This window comes from Typopeltis vanoorti, chromosome 23 (genome assembly GCF_054136105.1).
Source record: "Typopeltis vanoorti isolate ZY-2024b chromosome 23, IOZ_Tvanoo_1.0, whole genome shotgun sequence".
Taxonomy (NCBI): Eukaryota; Metazoa; Arthropoda; class Arachnida; order Uropygi; family Thelyphonidae; genus Typopeltis; species Typopeltis vanoorti.
Window position 1 is genome coordinate 54528451 of NC_143571.1, and position 21190 is coordinate 54549640.

Sequence of the window (21190 nt, forward strand, 5' to 3'; positions counted from 1 at the left end):
TACTTGCATATCTCCGATCTATATCTGTGATTACTACATTGCATCTTCTCCTAGGTTTCCTGCCAGTCATGAAATTCCATAATGTGGTTGGTGATATCCAAAGCTTCAGGTGATCCAAAAAGAAAAGATTCTGAATGGACCTAACAAAAGAGTCTCATAGTGAAGGAGTACCCAACGAAAGCTCATTTCAGAGAATCAAGAATCGTAGTTAAGCTATTGCATAGCAAATAATGATGAATAGGGTAGGAAAGAAAGTCGAGAATTGTTAGTAAAAGGTAAAGGATTCAAGGCGTTTTGCCCGTTAACAAAGTATCAACAAAAGGTATGCATAATTGCATTTTATACTTGCCATGTATAAATTCACAGTCTGATTTACAGTACATAGTACTCATTTGTTATATTGTTATTTGCTATTTTCTTACTTGTATAAGGAAAAATGGCTTCCATTTATTTAACTCTCAGTATCTCCACAGGTCTTGCGTCTACTGATGAGACCATAATAAAGGGTGAAACTAAGATAAATTATCAAGAGAAAAGCTGCTGTATAGTATATTTGTAAAGAGAGATATTTGAGCAATGGTCCATTATGTTGGAAGGATGGTGAGGATTACCTGATATTCTAGTAGGTAGATGGACAAATTTTGTCAGATCATCAGATCATTTGTCAGTAATGATCTGACAAAACACAGATTCTACCAGAGAAACGAAGCCAACTGCAGTTTTGAAGATTGATCACTCAAAGAGCATTCTCCTTTAGAGATTTGGACTATTTGGACTGTAGCAAATCAAACTACAGAGAGAAATAATCAAAGCGGTTAGAGTGGTTATTAAATGTTGGAGAGTGATAAAGACAGCAAAATAATTCTACCAAATGTACCAAGAAAAATTTTAAGCTAAATAAAAAGGGGGTGATTTGATATTTAGTACGTTCTAACAGCCGGATCTATCAAAGTGAAGGATTATCTGCTATGGCAACTGAACAGTCCCTTTTCAGAACTCAAATATTCTATCTTCCACAAAATTAGTGCTTTTACACACAAATATTGTATGAGCAAATATTAAATTAAAATATTAAACACTTCAGTAGCTTCAACTGCTACCATTATCATTTAGCGAGAAAACGGAATTGTAAGGTTCGCCACCAAGCAAAACTCTCGTCTAGAGTATACAGTATTTGACAGCAATCGCCAAAACTGACTAAAAAAATATCACGAAAGCTTCCCTCGTCGCAGGTACTGCACAGGTATATGCTAGCCACACCATGCCATGGGCAAACCTTTTCTACAGAGATTGTTCATGCCGGAATCTATCACCTAGAGGTGGCTCCAATAGCATTAGTTCCTCACAAAGTAACAGTATCAATCCTTCGCATTAAAACACCTCATCAATTTATGAGGTGTCATTATTATCAAGATACAGTTCTGTCACCAGAAAAATGAGCACATTGTCAGCATCTACAAGAAAGCTATAGTTGCCCATATGAAAAGCTATGCAGTGCATTAATGCACTACACAACCTGCCAACGATAATTAATACTGATAATTAACACACTATTTATCCATCTCATCGCAGTGCGTTTTCTGCCACCAGGAAGGCCACATTACGAAACACTTTCATTTCCGACCCTGAAACATGCTCCAACCCAGAAAAACAGACCAATGGAACAGAAGAGTTTTTTACATGAATAAAATTAAAACACAGAAAAATCAACCAAAAATCCTATCACCACCAGCATATTCAGAGCTAAGAAAACCTAAAACTCTACAAGGAAAGGATTACTACGCTCGTGTACGCTTTGCCGACAACGAAACCCGAACCTCTGAGATTAAAGCTTCTCAGCACGCATTATTTAATACACTGCCTGCAAACGTAACCCACCCAAAAGACATCACTAAGAGTAACAAATTATAAGTATCTCCATATTCAGGGCCAGTCATACTCACACAAGCACACCTTCACCTACACATGTGAATATTTATAAAAAATAATATCATTATGAACATTAAAAAAATTATTAATCAAAACCAATATATTTGTATACATATATGATTACTCCTAATATATGTATAGCAAGAAAATTATTATATCTTAAATACAAAAATTTTGAAAAATTAATCTTTCGGGCTTGTGCTTTGGCAAAGTTTTGAATTAATTCAACTACATTGATTGTAGATGCAATTTTATGCTCTATAGATGTTATTGCTAGACCAGTGAGTCGTTCCTGAGCTATCGTAGAGCGTACGTAAGTTTTTGTAAGTTTTAATTTCGAGAAACCCCTTTCTGAACTTACTACCGATACTGGCAATGTCGGAATAATTCTCAGAACAATAAACTCATTTGGAACACTATTTTCTAAATTATTTTTGCATATGTATGACTAGGGATCCCAGACATCCCGTAAAATACGGGATCGTCCCGTTTTTGGCTAATGGTTCCCATTGTCCCTTGAACTCTAAAATGTAGGACAAAAAGCTGTTCCGTTAGGAACAGCTTTTTGTCCTGTATTTTAGAGTTCAAGACTGAATAATCGATGAGATACAATTTATATTCTATTAAAACATCGCACTCCGTTATTACAGGGAACTGTAGACGCGTTGCTATTTTCTCAAGGCGAGTGATGGCAACACTGCAACAATGATAAGTTCGTTGGAGCAGTGCGCATGTGCATTCATATTTTGGCGTGTGCCGTGATGGTGGCTCAGTTTTAAATAGCAAGGAACAGTCCGTTGACCCACGCCATTAACACTCTGGCAAGAAAATGCTTGCAGAGTATTAATTACTGTACGGTTGCTGTTAAAATATATGGTTTTTCATCCTCCTGTGGCCCTGTTGAACGTTGAAAATGCCGAAAAGGAAGTGTGATTATACACACGCTTTAAAAACTCAATTTAACCGTTTTTAAAAAAAATACTAAATTGGGCGAGACAGATAAATTGGAGTGTACGGTTTGTGGTCTTACAGTAAGACTGGCATATGTGATGGATGCGCATACTAAATTTTCACCCTCAGTCATAAGTGTCCCGTATTTTTTTCCAATGTATTTGGGATCCCTATGTATGACAGGACATCTAATGAGGAAGTATTTTCTGGAATTCGCCTTGCTATTATTTGTAATTCACTACGGAAATCTGTTCCGTCAATATCTTTAGAATTATCATGTGTTAAATGATTTTCCAATATCAAACATTTTTTAAGCAGTTCTGCTGAAGTAATTTTTTTGAAATTCATATATATTTAAAAGAAAACCAAACTTTTCGTTAATTGTAGACATGTGCTTGAATTTTTCTTGAACATATGCAATTGGTTTATCAATAATTGAAAAAAAAAATCTACCTTAAATTTTTATTTAAAATCTGTAATGAATTCATCCTCTGCTTCATACACAAATTGTTTCGTTTTTTTTTTCTAACTGTTTTTGTTCAAAATTAGGGTTACACTTAAGACCGCAGCGATTTTTTCCATATCTGTTAATATCTTTTCAAATTAATCCTCATTTCGGATTTTCATTAAGTAATTCTTTGTATCATTAATGCAATTTATGGCACCATTTATATCAGGACTTGTATTCTGAAGTTGTTTACTTGTAAAGTTTATTTCAAAAAGTATATTACACCACATTACTAAGGATGCGATAAATTTGAACTTCCTTAAACTTTTAAGAAGAGTACTTGCTTCTAATATTTCTTGCAGTGAATCCCTGCCACTGCAATTCTATGAAAATTCCCACGGCATTCTTATACTGATTTAGAATAAACTGAACTGAATTAACCAGACGATTCTGTGAGAAAATGAATGACATAATCCCCAACTTCTCAGACCTCAGAGAGCTTGCAAAAACAGGGCTTAATCTAAAAATCAACAGAATTAAGTCTAGAATGAAGATAAGAAGTGAGAACAGCCGGTTATTTGCGACCACTGATTGTTAGTTTGAAGGATACCCCGGAACTTCCCTGCTCATCTTGGGACAGATGCCAGAAGGAGGAAAAATCTCTGCACTTGAGGTTAAGTATACAAAGCGCAGTGGAGTGGAAGACATAGAGAAAGGCGAAAACAATGTAGGATCATCAGCTAGCAGCAGGACGGCTTGATTTATTTCATTTTTTTATTATTAATCAAGGTTTTCGTAATTTTTTTCGATGGTTTTAATTTTTCCCCAAACTATATAGCAAAATCGGGTACCCCAAAGTCCTAGTGTTCCTAGGCAATTGCCTAGGTTTGCCTAATGATAATACCGGCCGTGCTCAGATGCAGCAACCAAAATTGACAGCCCAGCCTCACATTAATTCGTAAATTCAGTAGAGAGAAGGAAATACTCCGGATCCTGATTTATCTTCACCTACCACCATTTATAGAGGAACATACGTTACACACGATGAGGAAATCATACTTTTACATGATAATCTAGGAGAGGACGAAGCTGAGGAGAGACTTCTCCATACTGAGAGCTCTTTCTCCTTGATATCTCATTCATGGAGAAAGTGACTACAGCACTCAAATATAACACAAGAATTCCAGCAATTTCGCCGCTGACATGTACGGCGACTTTGTGTAAAACTTTTCTTGTCGCTCCCTTGATAATTTTTGCCGTCTTCTTGATAAAAATGTACAAATTTGCATTTTAAACAAATGTAAATGTTAAAATATATTTATGAAAACAAAAAAAAACCTTTTATATTTTTTAACTTATCATTCTTGAAAATCAAACTATATTTTCACAAATACCGCTGCAGACGTTATCTCGAACGTTACAGTATTTCAATAATCAAATATCGTGTTCAGATGACTACGAAGCATTAATTAGAGAACGAATAGGAAATGCATAGAAGACTCTGCTCAGTTCAGTTCGTACTTCTTAGACTGAGCTTCACAGAACTGCAATAATATGCTCATCAGAAGATGTCAGCTGCACTAAATAGTTTCAGATTCACAATACATACTGTTTTTCTGAATTGATATACAGCATCACTTTTGGAAGAAGTGAAATCTGACGTAAGCAAACATGTGTGGATGGTGTTCGAAATGAAGAACTCATTTTTAAAACTTAATTTTGTGTGTCCCACCTTTAATGGCGCATTTATGTGACCCACAACTTGCACACCTGCTTGCAGCAGTCCTGAATCCCAGAGTTTATATCACAATTTTAGGACCTGCACTCGAAATTAAAATTCTAAAAAAGAACAACGAAATTAACAGATGTGAGCATAGGTAATACAGTACCTAATTACTAGATTGCAAACGCAGTGCAAGAAGCAATACTAATTAACTAAGTAACACATAATCCGATAACGTCATTTATTTCCATAGGGAGCAGAGTAGGCGAGGCCGTTTAATCCCTATCTAACTTTTGGAAATTATTGAGTGGGCAGTTCAATTGCCACTGGCAGCTAATCAGAGATAACTGGCCCAAGACTATACAGTCTAGTGCGAAGGATACAAACGTCACTTCCATCGTGGTACACAGGCCTAATATTTAATAACCTATAATAACAATTTGATTGCTCATATAAAATGATAAATAGAATTTAATAATCTAGGTAAAGCTGAATTTTGAATTATATTTTAATGAAAGGCCTGTATAGCACATGAAAAAGGTGTTTGTATCCATAGCGTTAGGCGACTTTAAGAAAGAGCATTCTGAGTTCTATTCTAGTCTTTGGAAGGGGAGGAGATCGACTAATTCTGGAATCGGTTAAAGAAAGGCTTATAAAACGCCTTTCTTTAACCGATTCCAGAATTAGTCGATCTCTGCCACGAGCAAGTAGGGTTTTTATCCCAGAAACTCGGGTTTTTAATTCCACAACTCAAGAAATGCGACTGCAGAACATATACTATTTCAGACAATAATATATATTGCTAGGAACCCTTCACTGGATGCCGTTTAAAATTATTGATAGTTTGGGTTATATTGATAGTAATTATTGTAGTTGTCTCTGATTGGCTACAGGTGGAGGCTGACTACATCTGTCTCTGAAAATCTTTAAGGACAGAAATAACCTCGTCAATGACATTTGGGAAGAATCAAAAGCATTAGCGGGTTTTATTTTAATAAGAAATTGCTATGCAAATTTCATAAAATCCTAGAGACAGTTTTCCATGGATTCCATTAAAATATGAAATTGGGTCAGCCTGATAAATCAATTGTTCCCATAACTCCTTGTGCTGTATCATCCAGCTAAAGTCGAATTTTGAAATATATTTTAATGCAAGGCCTGCGGAGCCCTTTGGAAACTACGTTTGCATCCATAATGAACACTTTTAGATTCTTAGGATCTAACAGTGTCCACTTTCGTCTAACTGCACTAGTGTGAGTACCTAATCACTAAAGTATATAGAGAAGAGATTTTTTATTAGTTGGATTTTGATATTAAATAAGTTTATATTTTGTTTAGCAGTTATTGAAAAAGTTAATTCCTGTTCTGTTTTGTTTTTAACTCTGCCATCTAGTGTTTATTTTATTTACTTTATAATTCCGATGAACTATCTTCCGGTAGGATACGCTTGAACACTTTCGAAGGTCGTATAGGTGTTGAGCTCTTTTGGTAAACAAAATTTTAGTAGAATTGTTCTTTTTGTAATATTTCTGTTTGGTAATCATAATAATAAAATATCATGTGCAACTATTTACATGTAAAAATGTTTTGATAGTGCGATTTTCTCTTCAAACTTTTTTTTTCTTTTTAAATCGAGAGTGAAATGCATCTAGACGTACATTACGAATATTATAACGTTTAATTTTATCAGCGTGTTATATTGCATTATTAGAATATGTAGAACAGTAGTAGTTATATACAAAATCGTAACTAACGTAAAGGTTAAATTTAGATTGGGACACAGTTATAGAGCAATTATTTATTATCATTGCGATTATTATATGTAATATCGAAATGCAAGAAAGTGTCTTGCATTATGGGATATTAATGCAAGTAATGTGAAGTCAAAAGTTTCTCGCTCTATGTATATATACACACAGAGAGAGAAACTTTTGACTTCATATTACATTCACACACGAAATATCCTCACGAAATATCTGTGCCTGCGTGTATAGAGACTAGTCATGAGGATATTTCTTGTGTAATCCTCTTGCTTATGCTCTCTATATATACATACACGTGTATATATATATATATATATATATATATATATATATATATATATACACACACACACACAGGCAGATTAGTCATAAGGATACTTAATGTGCAACCTTTGCTTTGATAAAGGATTAAAACGAGATTACCTTTTTGTCATCATTCAGATGTAAAGTTAAAAATGCTTTAATATCAGACTTTTTTATATTGCATAAAATTCTTCAGTTTTTGAACTGATCATCATAATTTATAACAGTTAACTGTATCTTAAATAGCATATTATAAACTGGTGATTGTGGTAAATGAATCAAATTCATGAGCATTCTTTCAGTTGAATAGCCTAATGGTACATTTCATTTCATCATTATAGAAAACGATGCTTTTATCAACCAACTCAGTTGAGTTGCTTAAAGGGATATTTCATTGCAGCCCTATAAACATGTGTTTTTCTTATTATAGAAGCATCTGTTTGTGTCCTGGAGGCAGTCCTATCAATATATTCTGCCAGATTTATGTAGATAGGCCCTGTGAGCTCACTGCATGCTTCATTTAGTACTTCTCCTAGTATCTCACTTCATGTCACTGTGGAACACAGCAAGATCTTTAATTCCAAATTCACTGCTAAATCATCCATTAAACCAACTTTTTAATGCTTTTTATGCAAATTGTTATTATTATTATTGTTGCTATTACATCCCATTGCAGGTAGTATGGATAATATTCATTGTCTTTATTTAGGAGATTAATTTCATCACCTGGTGTGAGACCATTACTCTGCTTATTGGAGGCCTGAAGTAGCTTGGAAAAGTTCTGTTTGATCTGTAGAACAGGGTTTCCAAACTATGGAATTAATAAAAAAAAAATACAAAAGAATATGAAATGGATGAAAATGGTGGAGAATGAAAATATATATATATATATATATATATATATATATCCTTAGCCCCACAGTACAAATGTACTATAGATTTGCAAATAACCCTTTGTGGGTGGGAACCACTTAAAAACATGACACCTACCTGACATCCCTAACTCATTGCAGGAAGCCACTCTGTTGAATTCACTCTTCAATTTTTTTTTTTTTTTTTGGTTAATTGTGTGTGTGTGTGTGTTCCCTGGCTGATTTGCTACTGCTAAAAAAACTTTGCTACCCCTGTATAAGACAGGCCAACTCGCTTTCATTTGAAGATGGTCATGGAGAATTTAAGAGTGAATAAAGACAAAAAAAGCTCTTGGCATCAAGAGAACTTTTGTCATTTTATTTAGACTAGCTACTAATAAACATCTAACCTTCACACAGTATGTATTGAATTTTGAATTATCAATAATAATAATTGGTTTAAGTGATTTTTGTGTTTCGTTTTCAGATACAATGTTTTTGGAAAAAATTACTCCTCATCTTGTCATATTAAAGAATGGATTATATAAAGGCCTGTCTAGAAATTTTGGTGCAAGTAGTGTTGTTCTCCAGACTGCTTCATTGACAGATCCTATACAGAAACTTTTTGTTGATAAATTGAGAGAATATGGACAGAAAAGCAAGTAAGAAGATAACTTATTCAGTAGAATCATCACCTCATTAATCTTACTGTTGATATAGACCTGAGATTTGTATTACAAGAGTTTTTGAATGGGTTTTGATTAAATTTCTTAATTTTTGAAAGTAAATATTATTGAAAATTTAAATTTCATAATTTTTGCTTTACATGTATATTGGATTCATATAACTAAAAATGTATATAATAACTGGAAAAAAAAACTGTTTCACTTTTTTGTAATTCATTATAATGCAAATGTTGAAAAATGAGTACCTTTTATAATGATTCACATTTGAATGAAAATATTATTAGTGCTCCCAAATTGCTTTTACCTGAGAGAGGGATATGCCAGTGTTATTAAATTTTAAAAAGGGATATGTGGGAAGTTTAAAAAATACTGCTTTAAATACTGGAAACAATCACTAGTCTTATTTAAAACCCTAACCCAATTTTGCATTAGACAAAGTTTAATGTTTAATTTTAATTTTTAATTTAGTGACCTTCTTGATGATGCTTCATCATTTCTTTCTCTCCTGTGCTTCTCTTATTGCTTGTTCTAGTTTAAGTCTGGTAATTCTTGATATTTCGTCAATCCATCTGTTGGGAGGGGGGGGGAAGGTGCCTCTTTTTCACACGGTTTACCTGGATGATTATTTTTTTAGGCATTTGCCTTCCCTTCTGCATATGTGTCCAAAATATTGCACAGTTCTCTTGTCAATTATGTTTGTCGATCTTGTGTGGATATTCAGTTCTTCTAGAATACTTTTGTTTGTTCATTTTTCTATCTAAGACATTCTTAACATTCTTCTCCAGCACCAGAGCTCAAACACCTCAATTCTTCTTCTATCATCTTCTCCTTCTCTTCTGCATATGCGTCCAAAATATTGCACAATTCTCTTGTGAGTTATGTTTGTTGATCTTGTGTGGATATTCAGTTCTTCTAGAATACTTTTGTTTGTTCATTTTTCTATCCAAGACATTCTTAACATTCTTCTCCAGCACCAGAGCTCAAACACCTCAATTCTTCTTCTATCATCTTTTGTCATCGTCCAAGACTCAGAAGCATAGAGAAAGAATAAACTAAGGTTTCTACAAGCTTAATTTTGGTCTTTTTGGAGATGTGCCTGTCTATCCAGATCTTAGTTAAATCAGGCATCGCTTTCTTAGCTAGTGTTATTCTTCTTCTTATCTCTGTTTTACATCCATCTTTTTTTGTTATCACTCCAAGGTAGTTGAAATTGTTGACAATTTCAATTCCTTCTATATCTGTCTTCTGTGTTGTTTAAAATCATTATTTTGGTATTATCTTGATTTATTCATAAACCATGGCTCTTAAGCTTTCCCATTCTAATTGATTCAGGATGGATTTTAATTCCTATTCATTTGTGACTATTATCACTATCGTTGCATATCATAGATTAGTGATTGTTCGGCCACCTAATTTAATGCCTCCATTCCACTTTTCTAGAGATCTTTTCATTATAGTTTTACTATAATGGTGAGCGTATGCATCCCTGTCTTGATCCTTTTTCAAACTGGAATGCAGGGGACACTGAGTTTTCAATTCTTACCGTTGCTTGATTTTCTTGATATAAGTTCTTTATGAGGGTTACTAGATAGTTTGGTATTCCCAATTCTTGCATGATGTCCCATAAAATATTCCAATTCATACAATCAAAGGCAATTTCAATTTCAATTCCTTCTATATCTATCTCTTCTGCATTGCTTAAAATCATTATTTTGGTTTTATCTTGATTTATTCGTAAACCATGGCTCTTAAGCTTTCCCATTCTAATTGATTCAGGATGGATTTTAATTCCTGTTCGTTTGTGGCTATTATGGAGTAATCTATAAAGCCTTAAGTTGAATTCCCTTGCTTTTCGATTATTTGTCTGATGTTAGATATATGATCTCTAGTTCCTCGACTTTTCTGAATCCTGCTTGATTTTCTGAGATTTGAAGGTCTATAAAACTTTGTAATCTTTCCTTAATAATGTGTAGTAAGATCTTGCTAGCATGTGAGATAAGGGAAATGGTGCAGTAGTTTTCACATTTGTTGTGATTGCCTTTTTTTGTAGATTGGGATAATGGTGGAACGAGTCCAGTCATTTGGCTATCTTCTAGATAGATACATACCTAGGATATTTTTTGAGGAGCTGAAGAATGGAAGGGGAAAAGAGTTAAGGCCATTCTTGGAAATTATATAAAGGTGTGATGTATAGAAGAGAAGCATAATTTTATTGCACAGAGTGATCAATGGGTGGAATCTATTTTCCTGATTAGGTGGTGAGTGCAGACTGTGATGGTGCCTATTGGATTCATTGCTTCTCTTGTTTCCTACCCGAATAGTTTGTGACTCCAGGAGATATTTGTAATATAATAATTTTAACAAGCCAGGCCTTTCACAAATAGAAGAAAATATAAAAGCTATAAGATATATGCAAAAGTTACAATGGCAGAAGTTCAGGAGAACTTAGGAAAGCCTGAATAAAGAAATAGCTTGCTTGCATGTAGTCCTTCACAGGACAAAGCGTGGGATTGAAAGGCTACAGAAACAGCAAGAGATTAGTCAAACTGAGAACAGAAAAAAGCAAGAGGTCTGAAGCCATAAAGAAAATTGTAAGAATAAATGAAAGAAAGAGTGCAAACAGATTTTTTTTTTTTTATGGCGATTCTATGATAAGGGGAGTACTTCATGAAAGTGCTACAAAATCTTCTTTCACATAATTAATAAATATTATTAATTATGTGAAAATTAATAATATTAGTAATGCTGTTGGAACGTAGAAAGGGAAGGTGAAAGAATTGATTGTTTTGTCTGGAACAAATGACCTGAGAGGTGAGAAATATTGAGTGAGGGAGGATGTCAAAGAGTTATTGGAAGAAGTAAAAAGAAAAGCTAGAAGTGAAGTCTGTGAGTCTGCTGTCATGCCATTATAGAGGCAAATTGAGAAGGAGGGCGATGGTAGTTAATTTCCCCGGCCTTTGCCTTTCTCTAGAGTTTTTGTGGACCTGTGGCCTGAATTTGATGGACATAATGATTTGTACAATGCTGATGGACTGCACTTAAATGGATTCAGAGTTAAGTGTCTAGAGAGCTTTGTTCACTGAGAGCAAAAGCACAAAGTCAGGAAAACTAAAGAAATTATGGCAGATGTAGACATGAGTGAAGACATTCATGAAGAAAATGAGTGTGAGAATGAAAAACAAATGTAGAATTTAGTCGCTTAAGTAAAAATATTGAATACAGTGGTCAATTCAGGAAATAAAGGTGGTTGGAGGCTTACAAGGATACTCCAGTTTTTATATATTAATGCCAGGAGTATTAGAACAAGAAGGAGAAGTTTTGGGGCATTTTGGTCAGTGTAGCCTTGCCAAACGTTATAAGCATTAGTGAGCCTTGGCTAACAGCACATGATGTAGTTACAGGGATAAAATATAATGAATTTAGTATTTTCAGAATAGAGTAGACAGGATGGATGGTGTACTGCTGATGACAGCAGATGAATTGCAGCCAACAAGAGCTATGTGAAGTTAGTCATAAGAGTCAGTTGGACAGATTACAGTTCTTTTGAGTCAATCTGGTGTGAGATTAAGGCCAATAGGACAAAACATAAAATTGTGTGCTGCTGTAGGCCAGGGAATACCAGGGATGATTTGGAAGATACTCATCAGCAGATTAGTATGAGTGCAAGTTGAGTAATTATTATAGGGACTTTGGAGACATAGAGTGGAAGGAGGAAAGATCACTATGCAGGAAGGAAATGGAATTTACACTTACTGAGAGATAATTACTTGAAGCAGAATGTGATGGAGATGACTCAGGATATCAGAAAGTTGGATCTTGTTATAGAATTCGAAGACCTGTCCGTAACTGAGATGACATTGCCTTTGATTGGGGGAAAGTGATCATGTTGTCTTGACTTGAGAGGTAGCAAAACATATGGAAATTCCAGTTAAAAAGAGGTATATGTGGAAATACAAGGCAGGTGATTATGATACACTTATGAGGCAGCGTGAAACAGTACCATGGAATAAAGATCTACAAGGAAAGGATGTTCACAGTGCATGGAGGCTAGTCGAGAGATATCTGGAGGAAACAATATCACGCTGTATATGGTCAGGAGGGTAAATCGAGTACAAGTTAGATGAATAAGTACAGTCATTAAGCATGAACCACAAACAAAGAAAATGTTGTGGAGGATACATATAGAGAAAGGTGAGCAGCATGGTAAGCAAGGCAAAATCAGGTTATGAGAAGAAATTAGCCAAACAGCCAAAAGGAAATCCCAAAGAGTTTTTTTGCTATGTGGCAAGTAGGAGGAAGAATGACTATGAAAGAATAACTTTAATGAGTGCAGATGGTAGAGGTACAGAGACAGACAAAATTGAGCTACTGAGTGATCATTTTGCAAGGGTATATCATCCAAGTGAAGATATCATTATGACAGAGGTGACAGGGACTGATGTGAGAAACAGAAGTTGAAAAATTGAGGTCCTTGGTATATTTCAGAATCTGAATGCAAATACAGCTGTGGGATTGGATGGATAATCTGCTTGCTTTTACGAGAATGCATGGGAGAACTGGTGATGCCTTTTTCTAGGCTGTTTCTCAGCTCTGATAAAAATCCCAAGAGAATGGAAAGAGTACAAAATAATTCCTTTGCATAAAGCAGGATATAAATCTGTGGTAGCAAATTATAAATTGATTAGTATCTCAAAAGTGGTGGTAAAAGTACTGGAAAAGTTGGTCAAAAGAGAATTTAGGAATGAGTGAGTAAGAAGATGATATTCTGTGAAGGATAAGCTTGGCTTTGTGAAGGGTAGGGTTGGTCATGCCGTAGTAATCTACAAACTTTTTATGATAGAGTGACAACTGAGTTGGATAAAGGGAATAGCTAAACTATGATACTGTTGGATTTTGCTAAGGCATTTGACAGGATACGACATGGAACTCTGTTACACAAACTGTAACAAATGGGGAATGGATACGAACTGGTGTTATGGATAAAAGTGTGGCTGATGGACAGATACTAAAAATTAATGTATGGAGGAGCAGAATCCAGGAGAAGGCAGGTCAGTAGTGTTGAAGTGCAGGAGTTTGTGCTTAGACCAGTTGTTTAATTTTTACATAAGTGATATAGGAAATAATTTGAAGGAAGATAGATATTCAGTTGTTTGCTGGTGATGCAAACTTGGGTAGAGTAATAGTTAATCAAAGTGATGTAGAGAGCTTGCAGGATGATTTAAATAAGTTGACAGTATGTGCAAACCATAATGGATGTCAATTTAATGTGGAAAAGAGTCAAGTTATGCACGTAGGATACCAAGATTACAAGCTGTGTACCGCATTGAGGGAAGTGTGCTCCTAGAAATTGATGAAACCAGGGATCTAGGGATGGTGGTAGTAGATAGAGAGTTGAAGTTTAGAGGGCATATCACTAAAGTAGACAGGATAGCTCATAGGATTATTTGGTTATTGAAGAACACACAAACAGAGATAAGGGAGTTATCATTCCTCTCTTAAATCCTTGATACGACCACATTTGGATTATTGTGCTCAGGTCTGGTCACCTGGGTTCTTGGGGATAAGATGGTGAGTGAACTGTAGAATACTTCCTATAAGAACAGATTGAGGGTTTGTGGATTGCAAAAGTTGGTTGATAAGTGAAAAAGGGGTGATGTGATAGAAACATTTCAAGTTACTGAAAGACTTTTATAGAATTGATACAGGGGAAATGTTTCAGTACTTTGGCCAGAGGGGGCAGAACAAGAGGTCATTCCTGGAAGTTGGGTAAGAGTGTGGTTAGCAAAGGCATGAGGACTAGATTTTTCACTTGGAGAGTGGTGAATGAATGGAATGGGTTGCCTGAGTCAGTTGTGAGTAATGGATTCAAGCAGAGGTATAACAAATATTGTGTTGATAGTCTGGGTCTCCCACAATGAGTCCTAGGACTCCATGGAGGTGTCCATGCAATAATAATATATTTTAAGGTGTAGATCATCTGTTGTGTTACAGATGTCCTAGAGTATTTTATTTAATTAAAATTGTTTAAATAATTTTCTTTTTATAATTAAGTTTCTTTCATGGTCAGAAAAATATTATTTGCTTGATAAAATACTAAATTGCGCATTGGTTTGTGTTGCTTTATTGAAATGAATGAATGTGAGATTGTTGTTAGAATCAGATATTGTAATTTTAGACCTCATCCTTATAATTTGAAATATTAACTTCTAAATTTGATATTGTTTATCGGTAGTGATGATGTGAAAAATTATTTGTCTTGGTCAAAGTACATCAGTTTTCCATTCTCAAGTAATGCTCTGCAATGATTAACAAGTAATGGGAGCTTATTGGTTGAGCTTCATGACTGAAATGGAAACCAAAAGTATCATGCTGTTGGAGCTAGCACAAATTTGAAGAACATGTTGCTTGAAAGAAAATTTCGGAACTGGATCACAGAAAAAAAAAACACGTCAAGTTACAACGATTAGGATAACAGCTGTTAGAAAAGTATAGGAAGGTTTGGAACTGACATGATCATTTTCTGAAGTCTTTGACACAGAAAGAGAAATGTTAATCAAATGTTAGATTGGTATAATAATAAAGATTATACAATTCCTTAGAAGAATATGTACAGCAAGTTGAATTTTAATAGTTGTCTGTTTTTCCTACTTGTCTTTCTTTCATATAGAAGAAAGAATAGTTTTGGACTTTGAAGGTGATAAGAGAAAGGAAGAAAGTGAAGATGACCATTTACTTACAAAAAATCTCCATGACCTATTTAAAAGGAATGCAAATTCAAAGTTGAACTTTCCATTTTCTTATTAAAAAATAAGAAATATACAGTTTTTTCATGAATTTTGTAAGAGAAGATAGATCGGGTATGAGAACGTGATTTTTATTGATAGCTTTTCTGATCATTTCTTAATGAAATGACTGGCTTATTCTTTTCTACTCAGTAGGATAAAAAAAGATCCTTTTATGTTTAAAGAATCAAGACAATCAATTCTAAAGACAAATGTCATCAGTGATGAAGTCATATATTTCCCATATACAAGTAATGAAAATGTGTATCATATCACCTTATTATTAAAATACTCTGAGTATATTACTTGTATATGGGGAAATATGACTTCTGTATTACTTCAACCTTGGTATCTCTTCTGGATCTGGCTCCCATTGTTGAGATCTTAATAAAGGTCAAAACTAGTCTGAGTAGTGGACCTTTCTATAATGCATAGCATTATGCACACCCAAAAGAATGTGTACTTTGCATTATGGGATACTAAGGCAATTAATGTGAGATCATTAGCCACCATATACAAGTAGCCTAGTTGTGAAGTATCTTCATGACTAGGCTACTTTTCAGGATAGGTACAAGTTAACCCAAGAAGAGAAAACTGATTCCTAGTTGGCAAGCAGGATATTGTTAAAAGTAAGGGAGAGTTATGTATGGTCTTTCTTCCTGGAAATAAGATAGGATTGCATTTTAGTCGCTTTAAAATTCATCACAGTATCTTTACCTCAATTGAGAATAGCAAGATCACTGTTTAAGGCATTGATTAAAGATCTTGAAGTATGAATTACCTGAACATTACAAGGTTTTAAAAATTGAAAAAGAGAAGTGGAGAGCACTGTCAGCAGTGCTTTGAATAGGATAGAGAGAGAGAGAGAGAATATTGATGTATAGGAGGAAGAGTGTAGGTGAAAGCACAGTACCCTAGGGCAGTGCTTCCCAAACTTCTGGATGTCAGGGGCCCCCTTTGCAAAAATTATTTCGCGGTCCCCCTCAAAACAAAATCGTAATAGAGAGATATATTATTATAATATTTATTGTATTTATATTCAATACAAAACATACACAGCAAATATTGCAAAAATCAAATGCATATATTACATTTTTTGCCTCTTACTGTTTGGTTCTGAAGATGATGTGGGCTGTTCTGGTAAAATATGAAATACTGTCCTTTTTTTTTTGAGTCTGTTTCTGCTTCTTCTAATTGTTCACAGGAATTTTTTTATATTTTTTATCAGCCACTTATCCATCTCAGGGTTAAATTTTTTAACGTAGAATAGATCAAATAATATCACCACTTGCCGATACTGGCACACCACAGACTGATAACATGAAATTAGTGAATATTACCTGAATAAGGGAATCCCCGGACCAGGAACATTTTTCTCTTTTGTGACTTTTCTCCCTTTACGGTAATTAAGCCTAATGCGAAACAGACAGCAAAGGCAGGTTATTAAAACGTGCATATGATTGGTGCGATATTAGCAAAATATTGTGCAACCGAAAGATAAAAGCATAGCTAACAATTGAGTTGAAATGCTAACTCTCTTCAACCGAATTCCATATGTGAAACTGCCATAACATTCATTATATATATATATTACTTAGTTTAACACTTTTACGAATTTTAACAAGTTCAGTTGAATTTTATTGCTGCCTTAGGAAATCAAACTCACACACATCTAATTAATAACAATAGTTTTTAGTTAGATACTGTGTTTTCCCATGCAACATATGGTTTTGTTTCAGTCTATACAGCATAGTTTCTGTATGAGGGGACATGTGATTCATTAATTAGTGTTTTTATCCCAGTTGTCTCTAATTGCACTATTTGTTGAGAAATATATTACACAGACTCCTCATACCTTATTCACTGGCATAATAAAAGTACTTGGTTTTATTGCCTCTGCAGTATAGTGGCTATTAGGGAGGGCGTGTTGTTTACCACTGCAAGCGAGTTACTATCTCCCCACATGAACTTGTTTAAGCTTTTTTTCATGTGTGAAGTATATGCGAAACTTTTATTGGTAACAGAAAACTAGCTCGGATGACAGTGATAATACAAAACGAGTTTTGATATGTATATAAAGTCAATATCAACAGTCCCTGATTAAGAACGCGTGATGAAAGATTCTTCATCAGGGAAGCTCCAAATCTTCCTGGGACAGGAAGATTTGGAGTAAATTTCGAAGTAAATACAATTCGAACATTCGAAGTAAATACAATTAACCACTGCTTTGAAATGAAACATATGAATAAGCAATATTTACTAATATTCATTAAGTGCCGAAATATGCAGGAAGCAAAGTTTGTGAACCAACACCAACGTGCGAATTTTTCCATTAAAATATAAGAAATAATAAAAGTTAAATACGTTTCTTTTAAAATAAAAACATTTACTTAGTCTTAAAACATTTTAAATTTGTTTTCATTATTTCATGGCCCCCCCCCTCAACAAAACCTATGGCCCCCAAGGGGCTGCGGCCCACAGTTTGGAAAGCGCTGCCCTAGGGCACTGGTGGCAAACCTTTTTATGTGCGCGTGCCAAAAGTTTACAAATCGAGTTCTGACGTGCCGGCACGTACCAAAAATTTACAAATCAAGTTGCTCATGTGACAGGCAGTTTTTATCAGGGGAAAAATTAATTAATTTATAATATAATATTTTATAATTATAATTTTATAAATAATATTATATTTTATTTATAATATTTATTTATATATAAATTTATAATATTATTCAGTGTAAAATTGATTATTGTATTATTAAACTGATTTTAATGTTGGTTTGAAAAAAAAAAAAACTAGTGAGAAAAATATTTATGCATTTTAACTCGATATACAAGTCAGTTGCACAGGGGGAAGCAGCAGAAGGATGTCAACTTGTCAGTGAAATGCTTACCGTATTTACTCGAATATAACTTGCCGTAGCGTATAATTCGTGCCCCTGATTTTACTTTACGAAAAAAGATATTAAAAAGTTTTGCATGTACCTTGCACACGAAAATTGTTTAAACATGTTCACATCAAGATGATAGTAACTCGCTCCATGCGGTAACAACATGCCCTCTCCAACAGCCATTATACTGCAGATGCAAGAAAAACAAGTAGTTTTATTGTATCCCTGAATAAGGTATAGTGGCTTTTGCAGTCTAATATATTTCTCAAGAAATAGTGTGATTCATTAGTTAGCACTTTTCATTCCAGCTGTCTCTAATTGCAAATAAATTCGTGGTAGAATTTATTTGAAATTAGCCTTCGTGATCTGCAATAATGACATCGAGAATTTCAAATGCAATAAAACAAACACTTATTTCATGTAATTGAAAAATTGGACAATAGTTTTTAGTTAGATATTGTGTTTCAGTGCAACATATGGTTTCGCTCAAGTCTATGCAGAATAGATATAATGGAAAATTGAAATTCTCAATGTCCTTACAACAGATTACAAAGGCTAACTTCAAATAAATTCTACCACGAATTGAAACATGCCATATAATTACGGTGACCATACGTCCTTTATTTAAGAGGACAGTCCTTTATTTCACTGCTCTGTCCTTTAGATTTTTTTTTCTTCTAAAATGGCTATTTTGTCCTTTATTTTGTGAACTGAAATAGTAAACTAAATATTGAGGCTAACATATTTAAAGATGTAGTTCATAAATTTTGAAAACCTGCATTGATTATTTAAATACAGTTGTACCTTGACTTAGGAACTGAATTCGTTCCTGACCCTGGTTCGTATCTCAAAAAGTATGTATCTCGAAACCCAATTTTCCCTTATATCTTATGGGAAATCAATTAATACGTTCTCAGATTCAAAAAATCAAAAAAAAAAAAAATATTCTCAACTAAATGAAAATGCAAAGAAATGGAGGAGTGAGAAGGAGCATTTTTACACTATGAATATGCATTTTGTATACCATTACATATTAATTTTTATTTATGAAATCTTTGGTTTTACATGATTAGTACGAAAATCATCTTCCATTAAATTGTAAAAAAAGAAACAAAATTTTTTGTGGTTCAGGAATTTTCGATTTGTTTTCATTAGTTGTGCTAAATTCTGAATGAGAGAAAATTACATCCATAATTTTTTCTTTCAGATTTAACAAGCAACGACATTCCCAGAGCCAATACAGGCATATCAGATAATACAAAACTATGTATATTTCTGGGAAAACTCCCATGTTACTCCTCTTAATAAACTATTATAATTATGGCTATTTTGCCTGCTTCAGTTTAGGAGTGCCCCTGTTTAGGAGTTTGGTAAATATACATCTACAATGCCCTAAGAATCTGTGAGTAAATAGCCAATGACATTTAAACAGGGGCACTCCTAAACCTGAAGCAGGCAAAATAATTGTAATTATAATAATACAAAACTAATTGGAACTACCAACAGTATTTGTAAATTAAGTAATTTTATCTATGTACTTTGTTATAACTACTTACTGTAAGATTTCTGAATGTCAAAACTATGTGAACATTGTATAGAATATTTGTGTCATGAAAAGAAAGAGATAATCGGATTAGAAAAGATAGCCCGAAGCAGTACATGTGCACCCGAGAGAAATTGCACGCAGTAGTTTCTAGCAAGACACACTAGGGGAGACAGCAGTGCTAGGTGCATGGGAGAAGTAGGGTGCCGTGTGCAAGGGAGAAGAATGATGACGTAGCAGAAAGAACATCGGGCCAGTGATATATAGTGTGTGGTAGCACCAGATCAGGGCTTTTTTGTTTTCTTCGTTTGACTGGTCAAGAAGTTCGAGAGATCCCTCGGAGGTCGTGGGAGCACGCCGTGATGTCCACAAGGAGTTCACTGGTAAAGCGGTAGCTCAGCAGAGCATAGTTCACAATCTTGCAGAAAGTACTACAAAGATCGACAAGCTAGCTGGACCTGAGAGCGGCAAGCTCGAGAGGATTGAACCGATGGAGAGAAGCTGAGTAGTTTTCAGATGTTCTTCTTGCAAAATTTAATCAGATGCATACTGAGGATATTTTGTGGAATAGTGGAAGGAGATCTACCTTAGTCATCTACAAGAGTTGGAGGAAAAAACTGATACCGAGAGGTATCATTATATGTCTGTCTACTTTACCTTTATGATATATTACCAGGTTTTGATTGGAGTGGCGAATAAAAGTACTCATCTGAGTAAGAATAATTTCTGTTATTAGATCAGAGCAGGTTCTAGGATCAGAAGCAATAATCAGACCATGGAAACGAGGCATAGAAGTTCTGAAGGTCATCCTAGTTGGCATGTAATGTCATAGGATATGAGGCTGAGAGGAGGGAAAGGTTACGGTCAGACTAGCCAAGAGGAAAGCTGGTTAAGAAAAGACCAGGATATTGGGAGAATGATGAGGATTATCTGAAATTTCAGTTAGGTAGAATATCAAGAAGCATTCTTCATTTCATGTTTTGCAACCCCCCATTCTATACATGATTTTATCATGTATAGAATGGGGGGTTGCAAAATTTGGGATTTTTGGGATTTAGAATACACACAACATATCTATGGCCTGATTTAGATTCAACATTTTGGTTGACAAGATTTAATACTGATATTAATCATTCCATACTAATTGGATAGAATTGAATGAAATTTGGTGTTAAGATTTCTGTTAAAATTTGAATAATCATTCAATTTTAGTTTCAGACCATCTGTTGTGGCAACATCAGGCAAAATAAAATTGTCTAGAGCAGGATTGGACAAATGAAAAATCCTACTCAGGAAGAAAATAATGTGCTTCCCCTCCCTTTT

At 34.4% G+C, this 21190-nt stretch overlaps 1 protein-coding gene across 1 annotated transcript in view; it reads left to right on the forward strand.

Annotated features, from left to right (window-relative positions):
- The first annotated feature begins 6474 nt into the window (after window positions 1-6474).
- LOC150093864 (ATP synthase peripheral stalk subunit F6, mitochondrial-like) overlaps window positions 6475-21190 on the forward strand; it is a 35939-nt gene continuing 21223 nt past the window's right edge. Inside the window, exons 1-2 of the mRNA XM_090412769.1 lie at window positions 6475-6539; window positions 8456-8630. Coding sequence (XP_090268895.1) covers window positions 8461-8630 — 170 coding nt within the window. The 5' untranslated portion in view covers window positions 6475-6539; window positions 8456-8460. The remainder of the gene's footprint in view (window positions 6540-8455; window positions 8631-21190) is intronic.